The following is a 12,180-nucleotide window of genomic DNA, read 5'->3' on the forward strand; positions in this document are numbered from 1 at the left end:
TAAATGGTGGAAACTCTTTAGAGTTAGCCAAACAGATTTTGATGTTTCATGCTACTGAACCTCAGCCTTTGCAGATCCCTTTGCTGAAATGTCATTCTTCTGGCCCTTTTCTATACTCACACTTCAAGACTTGGATCAAGCATCGTGTCTGGGAAGATTTCCCATAATTCCAGTTTTATTTAGATACCTCTTCTCTGCCCTCATAGTTTTTCCTGAATCTGTCCTCATGCTTTTCACACTACACCTAATTATCGATGTCTTACCCTATCTCATCCCACTGGACCACTTGCTTCCTCACAGTAGGCTCAATCCTTGTTTACCTGTGTATTTGCATCTCCTATGAATGTGCATGGCACACAGCAGTTTAAGAAATGTTTCTTGAATAAATCAAGTCAAGTCAAATAAAATCAATATCAGTCACTCTAATTTTATAGTGATATATACATTATTTTAGTAGCACAAGGCAATTAACCACAATCGCTAGATATTTCACGTTTATAATAATAACGTTATATATGTTTAGTAACCCAGGAAGGGTTACAAGAAATACTGGGCCACACAGAAACTGTTCCTGGGGCCCCTCACAAATCCCAGGGTCCAAAATCTAATGGTGTATGGAAGTTCCCTTCCTCCGACAGGAGTTGCCAAGACCAGGTTTCTGACAAGAAGAAGGCAGGTTGAAATTACATAAGAGATGAGCACAGAAAGAAAGGTAGGAATCGATCAGTGAGAGGACGTAGTAAAACACTTTGCTGATGGCAGATGGAAAGTGTATTTACAGCTACTTCTTGGAAGCCATGTGTGTGTATCTCCTGAGGTTCTGCTACATCATTTTTGTTCTATGTTCTATCAGCAGCATAAACTCTACAAATCCTATCTACAAATCAACATAAAGGGGGAAATGTGTATGCCAATGTGGTTTTTCTTTTGCTTTTCCTAGAGTGGATAAGAATTTTTTAAATAATTAGATTGAACAATGAAATTGCAATTTTGCAGGTCAAAAATGGTAAAAAAAAAAAAAAATCAACAATTTCATATGGTTCAACAAAACACAGAAAACGTAACTGACTTTACTAAAATAAATTTTCACTGGCTAGAATGGACTAATTTTCACATACTGTATTAAAATGAGTTGAGAAGGAACAGACATAATACTTTTAGATCCCCTGACACTGCTGAGCAAGACACATGTAGACCAAGGTAAATTCTTGTTGTCACCAATTAAAATATGGAGAGTCATGAGGTATAGGTGAGGACAAATGGGTGGATTTGGTGTAAGAAATGCCATTCTTATTTGGGGACTCTGGCAGAAAGAAATTAAGAATTCATTCAACTTTTGATACTCAGGGTGGTCTGTGAACTGGCCGTGCCCGCATTGTCTGAGAACTTGTCAGGAATGCACTGCAAAGATTTGGGCTCCACCGTGGAACTACTCTGCAGAAAATGCATTTTCACAAGACTTTCTTCTTCCTCCAATGATTCTCAGGCTCTTTACTATTTATGAAGCATTGCATCGGACCACTTGTTCTCAACTGAACTTTGCATGCGAGTCACCTGGGGTTAAAAAGTGCTGATGCCTGGGTCCCAGCTCCCATGGTTCAGATTTAATCGGTATGGAGAACAGTCTGAACACAGGTTTTCATGAGCTCAAATAATAAAATTAGATGAGACTAACCAGATGACTCCGATGCACAGGAGAAGTTGAAAAACCACTCTTTTGGACAAAATTTTGGGATAGAAATTCTTAACCCAAGGGAACATTCAAAATAACATTCTGAAGTATAAGAAATTTTCACTGTTATGGTACATATACACTTAGAGTTAGTGCTATCCTGAAAAGCAGTCAAACAAGCAACAGATAAAACCAAATGCCAAGATATTTACAGGTTTTGAAACAGAAAGTGATAGAAATTCAATACCCTGTCAAAAAGTAACAAGTTTCCCTTTGCTTACATGACTGATTTATGTGAAAGAAGTAGATGGAAAAATAGCAAGGGAAGGTAGGAAAGAAAAGCAAAACATACGTTACTTTGATGATTTATGTATTAAAGACAAAAAATAATTCAACTGAATGATAAGTGAAAGACTAAACACTTGATCTGTCACTACAGGTTAGGTAGTAAAAATATAACCTTAGAAGCAGTCTAGTGAAAAAGTCAGAATAATGTTCTAACATTTTATCTTTGGATGAAAAGCCTTACGTTCAGAAATAGGAAAGTAAACACAACAGAATCAGAATTTAGACCAGCCATCCTATAGTTCGTTCAAGGTATTTCTGTCTTAGCCCTTTGAAATCAATCACTTTGCAGATCTGCACCCCAGAATTAACTTAATCTTGTTCTGCAAACTGTTTAATGTAGTTATTTCAGCATCCCTTTGATGAAGACACCACCCTCTGACTCAAGAACGTACCCTTTCAGAATCCAGGCTTAGTACATTTCCTAGCAATAAGAAGAAATGACAAACACAGTCCCACCTGCATAACACATCAACGCAGTCTGGAGTGTTCATCCTTTTAAATATCATTAGCAATTAGGAGTTTATATTCAAACATTTTTTTTTTAAAGAAACTTAATTTTATCAAAAGGAAGAACCTTTAGAGGAATCAAGAGAGAACCCAGTTTTGGGTACTTTGATAAATCTCAGTCAAGAAATTTGAAATAATAAAATCAACCATAGGATTTTAGAGCTTGACATAATCTTAACATCTGCAGTGTAACAGAAAGACACAACTCAATTTGCTAAATTGAGTCAAATCCAGTTGAAGATTTCACTTCTCAATTAAAAGACTCTGCCATTGATTCAACTTGCAAAACTTTTTCAGCCCTGCATATAATTTTATCCAGTTTGCATCTTGAAGACATTTATATTTCTATTTAGGTGGTAAGTGCCATTTGCAAGCAACCAATTAAATGCCAAAGAAGGCATTTAATAGTTGTACCTGCTAAATATATATAGCTAGGTAATTCTTTAAAAATGTAACTCTTCTAATAAGTTTCTGCCAAAACTGGAAAACCCAAGGAATGTGTTGTTTTAAACACATAACCATTATCTGTAGAAATACATACATTTAAAGAATATATTCTAGGACCCCCTTAATGGTGAATTAAACCTGAATTTCTAGATAAGCCAAAAAAGTTGAATTTAGATTTTGAACATAAACACAGAGTAGCCTGTAGTTTGGAGAACACATGCCAGTGCTTCAGACACTACTCAGTTACACAGGAGAAGCAATGCATTGTGATTTTCAAAGAAAGGATAAAATGGAAACTAATGCATAATTACATGGGAAAAGGAAATTTCATTTCCAAATACTTGTAAGCATAATCAGTTGTTATAAAACAGGAAACATAATATAGTGGGTTTGAGTTAAAACTCCTTACAGTGGCATCTCCCATGCGAAGTTTGTAAGAGGGCTGTACTGCAAGGGAGTGGTGATACTGGGAGGCTGTCAGGATGTGGAATTTGCATCACGGCTACTTGGATGCACGTCCCAGCTCTGCCACATACTAGCCAGGTAACTTTACTTTTTCGTACCTACGTTTCCTCAGCTATAAAATGGAAATAATAATAGGACCAAGTCACAGGGATGTAGTGTGAATTAAATGAGTTAATATATGCACAGCATTTAGAATGGTGCTTGGAACATAGGGAACAATACATGTTTCTTTTCCTCTTCTTCTTTTTTCTTTTCCTCTCTCCCCTCCTCCCCCTCCTCATCCCCTTCTTCTGCCTTTCACATAAATAAGGAACCAATATGCTACTTAATTAGACTGACATATAACTCAAAACTTAATATGATAAACATGTGACTAGGAATATTCAGTTGGAAATAAAATGCTATCTTTTTATTGGCTCTTCTGAGTTTTTGTATTCAGCCACTGTTCAATGGTCAATCAATGCTTTTTTTTTTTTTTTTCATTTCTTTTCTCCAAATTATTTACAAAGCTTAGAGTTTCCACTCAACCCTGAGGCTAATAAAACTCCAAACAACTAGCCTGAAATTTTCAGAGGCTCTACCTAGGCCTAATCTAAACGTAGTAGGAAATGCAATGCATAACTGAAGGCTTCTCAGAAGCCATTTCACAGGCTGGGGCTCAGTTTGGCTCCTGTGAATGAGAAGCCCTGCCGGGTGCCTGTGGTATCCAGCTGCTCAGAACTATTTTATGCTTTACATCAAAGATGAAGGAAAATCTCCTGGAAAGTGAATGTATAATCATGTCAGCTGTGGGTTTGACTAAGAAAATCAACTACTTTAACCCACAGAAGTGTCCCAGGAAGACTCAGAGCCGAGGTAATCCAATATCTAAAGAAGATGCTGTATGTAAAGGCAGAGTCACTGGTTTCCAGCTACATACTGACTGCTTTGAAAAATGTCACCCTCTTTTCTAGAAAAGTACAGACCTCTAAATTAAAGTGCTTTTAAGAACAGCCAATTAAATCAAGAAAGAAAATGTGCTGAATTTATTTGCAGCAATACATTGCAATTTATAAAGGTGTATTAGTTTGCATTAAAAAAATTCTCATTAGATGTAAGGAAACATTTAAATTAGGCATCCTTTTTCATTATTACCTCAATCTTGCAAAAATGTTAAGCTAGAGGGGGAGGGGAGAATGATTTTGAATTCTGTTTTCAACACATTTAATTAACTAATGAAATTGGATTTAAATTGGCAATCCTTCCTGCATCTCTATATGCCATAAAATAAAAAGCAATGATAGCATGCTATCTAAGTAAAGTTGCTATAAAAAGTAATGTGTGATTTCCCTTAAGTACTCTTTGGAAGGAACATTTATCTTAACCCTGGTCAGGTTGGTCTGCTCTAATTGTACTTTTAGAAGTGCTTTACAAACAAACTTAGCCATGAAAAGTGTTCCAGTGTATAGGCATATTTAAATCTCATTGCGACATTTTGGAATTCTGATGCCTATCTGCCGCATGTCAGTAATTATCTGAAAATCCAACAGTCAACTTTTCTAGTATAATAGACAAGAAAGCAAGTCCTCCATTTCAATCTGGGGATTTACTTAACTTGATTTCTCAGCATCATAAGATAGTTTTAATGCAGTGCATTAAGAAAATCTTCAATGTTTTATGATTCCTTGCTGCACTAAACACAACTAAGGATTTCCCTTGGGATAACCGGTAATATTCTAGAAAACTATTTCCCAAAGTGTGTTCCACAAAACATTAAGAACGTGAGACACTATTTGTAAAAATTTTTATGACCAAATAGTGGAGAAATGCCAGATACTAAATTGTTGTTACCATCCTGAAGATTCTTTTGGAATATATGCTCTCTGAAAGCAGAGAATTTGTCTAAGCCCTATTCACTACCGTGGCTGCAGGCACTTAACAATGCCTTGCAATTAGCAGGCATTCCGCAGGAATACGTGAATGAATGAACAAACGAACGTTAAACATTCTAAACAGTTCTCCAGCAAAGGAATTTCTTTCATCCAGAGTATCTCATACCTATTTAATCATAGGACTCTTGTTTTTTCTGATCACAGGAATCTTTCATTTTTCTATAATTCTAGCATTACAGACTATTTTAGTCATATTAAGGAAAAAGAAGATGACATAGAGAATAATATAACAAACACATACATAACCACTACCCCATATTAAACATCAAACATAACAAATTCAACTGAAGCCTCTGGGGGACCCCTCCTCCATTTCATCCATCTCACAGCACACACCCTCCCTCATGATGAGGTCACCACAGCTTTAGGACTTCTGTTCACATGAAACTTACTTGCTCTGAGAAATTTTGAACTGGGGGAATGCTAAAGCCCCTTCAAGCAGTAAGATTTTATTTCTAGCTAGTATATATGTTGCAAATGGTTATCTGTGAAGCTCTCCACTGATGGCATTAATACAATAATGACTCAGAAAATGAATGAAATAAAACACTATGATACAGGAGCAAGGCAAGGGATAATTGCTGTAATAAAAGAGGTAAGCAGCTTCTCTTTTAAACAGACTGCTATAAATCTAAATCTAGATATATATATAGTAACCTAAGAAAACATAGAAGTATTTGTTGCTGAACTTAGACTGAGTAGTTTAGGAACTATTCTCTACAATTATAGGGAAAAACATCCCTAACAACGTATGTGCTGGATTCTGACTTAGGAAGTCATCTGGGGCTGCAAAAGTAAAATTATGTCTAGATCAATGTCACAGTGTACCCATATTTACATAAGAGATGCTGCTAAGAAGAGGAAAACCCCCTTCCTAAGCTGAGTAAACAGTTACTAACAACAAAATTCTTTTATCAAGATGCAGCATTCTATGACAGATGTATGAGCTAACTTAATTTATAGGAAAAGAACTATTTTAAAATATTGAGTCACTCTCTTTCACAGCCTTATTTTCATAAAACCTTTCTTCTTCAAATTTTCAAGCACCGTTATAGAGATTTTTAAATTATCTCAGAAAAACTTTAAGTATGTTACTTACAAAATATTCTTTTGCATGTTTAATTTTTGTCCCTTGCTTTGCATTAAAGATAAAAAGGCCTAGTAAAGTATATTTCCGTATTTGTTCTATTTCTTAATTTTAGTTATAAAAGACGTTGAATAGTCAAAATAGTGGGAAAAAAAGTTGAACCCAATACCTGCGCTGTATAGTCACATATACAACTAATAAACCAAGGACTAGAGCAACAAGGAATAGCATGATGTGCGGATAAATTTTCACTTTATAATTGTTCATTGGTGTCCTGCAGTTTTACAAGCAAGTGCAAAGATTAGACTTTTACTACACTATTGAAACAATTTTGCATTTCAAGCCAACCAGTGAATTCTTCCTGTGTTAAATACCAACAGGAAGAGAAATGTAACCTCACTCTGTATTGAGAAGTCCACAAGTTCTTTAACTCATATTTAAATGAATGAAATAGATACAAATTACCTTATTTACAAAACAGGAACAGATTCACAGTCATAGAAAACAAATTTATGGTTACAAAAGGAGAAAGAGGAGGAGGCATAAATTAGAAGTTTGGGATTAGCAGATACAAACTACTATACATAAAATAGATAAATAACAAGATCCTACTGTATAGCACAGGGAACTATATTCAATATCTTGTAATAATCTGTAATGAAAAAGAATATGAAAAAGAAATATATATATATAACTGAATCACCATCCTGTACACCAGAAAATAACCCAACATTATAAATCAACTATACTTCAATAAAAAAATAAATGAAATAGATTGGAATATAAAAATATTTATAAAAGAAAAGTGTCAATTCTTACCTCCATTATCTTTTAGATGTAAAGCTATCTTGGTATCATCTGGAAGAGAAATACGAAGGAATTGTAACAGAAAAAAATTTAAGATACATAAATCTCATGACCAGTAATTGTCTACTAATGCCTTAAGTATAACACGAATAGATTTTGATACTTCACTGGGTTAATTTCTAGTCCAGTGAGAGCGATCCCAGCTTATATGATGTAGTATTAAAAGTTCTTGCTGAGATAAGCAAGATTAAGACTTTAGTGAAGTGTTAAATGATTATATAACTGTGAGAAAAGTACACTATTATAATTTTAACTTAAAATACATTTATTTTTAATTTTCTAAAATGGAATTGTAATTAGACTCTATAGTCCTTATTCACTTAAAAAATCAAGATCAAGAAAATTCTGAGTTAATTGGAGTAGTAAAGATTTGTCAATATTACAGTTTTAACTTCAAAAGTTAAATGCTTATTTGTTGCTAACAAATAGGAGTGTAATCATACACAAAAAGCTCTTGGTGAACAAAATGCAGAATGTGCCTTTTTTTTTTTTTTTTATTCCAGTGGTTATATTTCATTCTAAAGGGCGGGATTCGAATTGCAAGAATATTTGCAAATTAGAGAAGTATCTCCTCAGGCTATGTAACAACTCCAAATAATATGGATTAAAACAAGACCATTTTTAAAAGCAATAAAATGTATTTAGCATCTTTATTAAATGGATTTAGCTCACTTTATCACTTTATTGCAGCTAATTTTTAATATCCAATTAAATTTCAATTAAAAGCAAAAGATTCCAGTTTCATTTCTCATTCAAATGAAAGCAGCGTTCATGAAAATAAACAGGGAAGACCAACTTCCCCCTCGAAGCTTACTCTTGGTCGGCTGGTCTCACATTTCTCCCTAGTGGTACCATTGAGAATAAATGGTTCACAAGTTTGGCCTAATACACATTCTCCCAATGAGTTCTGCTCATGCATTAATGTTCTCTAGTATTTTTGCCTTTCCTGGCAAAGGAAGTGCTTTTCAAGTACAATTTCTGGGGCGTACACAAGGCCCCTCTATAGGTTACAAGCCAACATAATTTATTGACTGTATCCAGGCAAACATTAGACTTGCATATAAGTAGAATTATCTTTTGTTCAGAATCCCAAATCAATAGCCATTTTATATGCATTTTTGCCTCTCTATCCTGTGGCTAAAATGTTGAATACAGTTATTACAAAGTTCAGCAACATGAAAGAAAGTCTATTTCTCTTCTAGGGAGGACTAGCGGCCAGGACCACTATTAAAAACTAAATGTTAATAAAAGGTATCCACACATTAAAAAAAAAAAAAAAAAAAGCACATTTTTTTCCGTAATACGTCTGTCTTTTCCCTTTTAGAAATCCCTAAGAAATCTAGTTCGCCAAAGAATCACTTTCCCCCTGGAGAGCTTCTTCAGCACACCACCACCGTGATGCTTCTCTCCTCCAGAGATAAAGGAAAAGTATTTCCAGGGCACCTTCTGTGGGCAGGCTGGTGGGCAGCTGGGAGGTGGCTGCTCTTTGGGTGGTCGTCAAGACCCTGAACTGTGTGGTTGTCGCTCGTATGGTTGTGGTGGTTCGCGTGGAGCTTTCCACTGGCTCTGTGGTGTCACACATCTTCTCCTTGGACTGATCAGAGAAACAAAGGGGAAAAGAATTTGACTCATCTTATATGCATATGTATTTAGCTATTTCAAAGGAGTTGGGCTGTAAAGCACAAAAGCTTCTCCCATCAAAATGAGGAATACATTATTTTTGTACTGGAATCTATTGATAGATTTGACTAACTTACAAGTATTTAAAATAGACGAGAGAAAAAAATGGCTGTAGCAAAGTATTTCCACCATTAGACATTTGGATTTCTTCATTTCTGCCGCTAACCTTTCATCCAACTGGTTTATCTTAACCAAACTTTTATATCCGTGAATAAGAGACATGATGTTAAAAAGGAAATGTTCACACTAGAAGAAAAACATTGTTTAAAACAAGATTTGAAATACGCTTAAGTGTGTGCAGAAAGAACGTACTCCCTTCACATCAACCTGGTAATGCTAAACCCTAAAAGGGTGACCACTGCTCCATGCTACCTTATTGTTTCTAAAATAATACACTTCAGGTTGAATGGATATTAACAATTACAATTTTGTTTCCTTTTATAAAAATATTCAAAACAACCCAAGCAAAGGGCTGAACAGCACTCACGGAATCACTTAGTCTGTCTTCTCCCTAGCAGCGCTGTACTGAGAACACCAGGGAACCGTACATACTGTATTTTTCATTTATATCCCAGAAAAATAAATAATGTGACCTTCACCAGTAACAGTCTCCAACATGCAAACTGTGATGGTTTAGAAGTTGGCTTTTCTCCCTACCTCTTTGTGTTTCAAAAGCCTCCATCCCCTCTGGGGGGCCTTGAGTAGAAAATAACTATTCTGTACCTGGAAGGTACTTACCTCATATTTTAAAATTATTTAACTTTTTTTTTTATTGAGTTATAGTCATTTTACAATGTTGTGTCAAATTCCAATGTACAGCACAATTTTTCAGTTATATATGAACATACTGTATTCATTGTCACATTTTTTTTCGCTGTGAGCTACCACAAGATCTTGTATATATTTCCCTGTGCTATAAAATTATTATTAAATAAATGTGTTTCTGAAGCTTCTTGTCTTTGGGGAGGTCCAGTGTATCTTATTGCTGGCTCAGGAAGAGTTCCCCGGACAGCTTTCTTTTCAGTAATTAGACCTGATGCAGTTTACTCTCTACTTGAACATCCTAGCGGCCCGTTCACTTCCCCAAACTTCAGTTCCTGCGTCTTCTCAGCTTCAGTGATCTCATGATCTTCTCCTTGCCTCCACTTTCCTTATCATCTTTCTTCCTTCCTTCTGTTAGAAGGGATGGGGCCCGCCGTTTACAGCTGTTCTCCCCACCTCTACTCTGGCCCAACTCAGCCTAGCTGCTTGGGCTTCGTGAACCTGCTCGTTTAACCCCTTCCTCTCTCTTCAGTATTTGATCTCTAATTCCCTCCTGCCTTGTTATCATCTACACTTAATCATACTCAAGCACGTCCAAACTTATTTTAAAGACTCAGTCTTCCCTCGTCTCCACATGCATCCTGACATTCTCTTGATTTTTCTTCCATTCACAGTCAGACTTCCTGAGACACTGAGCAAACGCCGTGTGCTACAAAGAGGGCAGAAGCAGGACCACTGGGTAAAGTTAAGAAGAAGGGTTTGTTCTGAGGGTAAAAATGTCAAAAATTAATTATGCTCTAAGGAGATTAAGCCTTGTGCCAGCAGACAATGGGGGAGATAAATCCACACCTCTCCTCCCCATTTTGAGGCAGGAACATATGGTATCCCTTGAAACCCTCAGGTTCCCATCATCAAAAATCCTTCGGTGGAGAGCATCGCCCCTGTACATCCTCAGGATTTCCATGGAATAAGATCAAACAAATATGCACTTTTAACTGAAGGACACAAAAAGAAAAAGAGCACTCTGACAAAAGAGTCAGCAAAAACAATGAACAACATAATTAGATTGCAAAAACCTTTTGGGTATTGGGACCATCCAATATGGAATACATAAAAATGATATATGAAATATTTAAAGAAATGAAAAGTAATATTTAAAAATGAACTTGTAACATAGCTATTATAATGACATGGCAGATTTAATAAAAGTAGATTAAATTTAGATTTACATTTTAGCAATGAAAAATATATTTCTTGAAATTACTACTTCAATGGATAGGTTAAATAGCAGATTAAACACGATGGAGGGAGAATTAAGAAACTGGCAAATAGATCTGAAGAAATTCCCCAGAAGGCAGCTTAGAGAAAGAAGAAGACAGATAATACAAAAGAGAGGATAAAGGATAAGGAAGCGATGAGACGGTCAAACCCACCTCCAAAGTGCTCAGAAGGTGAAAACAAAGAGCATGGAGACAGTCTGACTGAATAGTACACTTATCCCGTGTCTGGAATTTCCACCATAATCTTCTTTGCTGTAAATATCTTCCCCATATGTATTTTACTAACAATATTTTTGCTGCGTAACTACTTGCCTTAGTCAATTTTGCCTTAAAAGAGAAAAGAATTGGCTAATTGTTTGGTTTGATACGTACAATATCATGACGGATGATGGTGATCTGCCCCAAGAGTTGGTTTCTCGTTTTGAAACACACTGCACTGGAGGAGAAAGAGGCCAAGGGCCTGGAAGGCACAGAGGTGAAGCTGCAGAACTTTGCAGTGTTTATCAATGGACATGTGACAATATGCTAAGAACGAACGAGAGCTTAGGGCTTTCACAACACAAGGCAGAGACCATCTGCAAATATGCATCCTAGTATTTGGAAATTGATATCTGTCTTAATGAAGGAAGAAATTTTAGTGAAAATAACATTGGGATGCTGAATGAGGAGGCAAATCAATAAGAAAAAAATGAGTAATACTATGAACAAAAGACTTGGAAGGCAAGTGGGCAAGCGCTGATGCACAATCCACAAAATAAAGTTACCTCAACCTAAAGCTAGTAAGGTTAACGATTTACTTACAGAATAAAAAGGAAATACTGAATATTACAGAATGTGCTAGATTCTGAGCTCCTTGGGAATAGAAGGCAGTTTTTTAAAAAAATTTGTATCATTTTAGTGCTCAGCACAGGCCATAGAATATGGTAAATTCACTACAAATACATTTAGGAAGGCTTAGAAAATGATGGATTCTTTTCCTTAGTCTGTGTTTCATGCTGGGCCCACACTGAAGCAAGAAAACTAAGATGTGTGAATTACATTCTTGATCTTTACACAAATACAGATACTCAATTTGAAAATGCTTAATTGAGGTAACTGTGGTTACAGGAAAGACACATCAACCTGAAAACATAA

The 12,180-nt window shown here is 35.8% G+C and overlaps 1 protein-coding gene across 2 annotated transcripts in view; it reads right to left on the reverse strand.

Moving 5' to 3' along the window:
* PLXDC2 (plexin domain containing 2) overlaps positions 1 to 12,180 on the reverse strand; it is a 336,643-nt gene that overhangs the window by 43,058 nt on the left and 281,405 nt on the right. For both annotated transcript variants that reach the window (XM_074358105.1, XM_074358104.1), the window contains exons 12-13: positions 8,768 to 8,918; positions 7,277 to 7,315 (exon numbers count right to left, since the gene is read on the reverse strand). In XM_074358105.1, coding sequence (XP_074214206.1) covers positions 7,277 to 7,315; positions 8,768 to 8,918 — 190 coding nt within the window. The remainder of the gene's footprint in view (positions 1 to 7,276; positions 7,316 to 8,767; positions 8,919 to 12,180) is intronic.

This window comes from Camelus bactrianus, chromosome 35 (assembly GCF_048773025.1).
Source record: "Camelus bactrianus isolate YW-2024 breed Bactrian camel chromosome 35, ASM4877302v1, whole genome shotgun sequence".
Lineage (NCBI taxonomy): Eukaryota > Metazoa > Chordata > Mammalia > Artiodactyla > Camelidae > Camelus > Camelus bactrianus.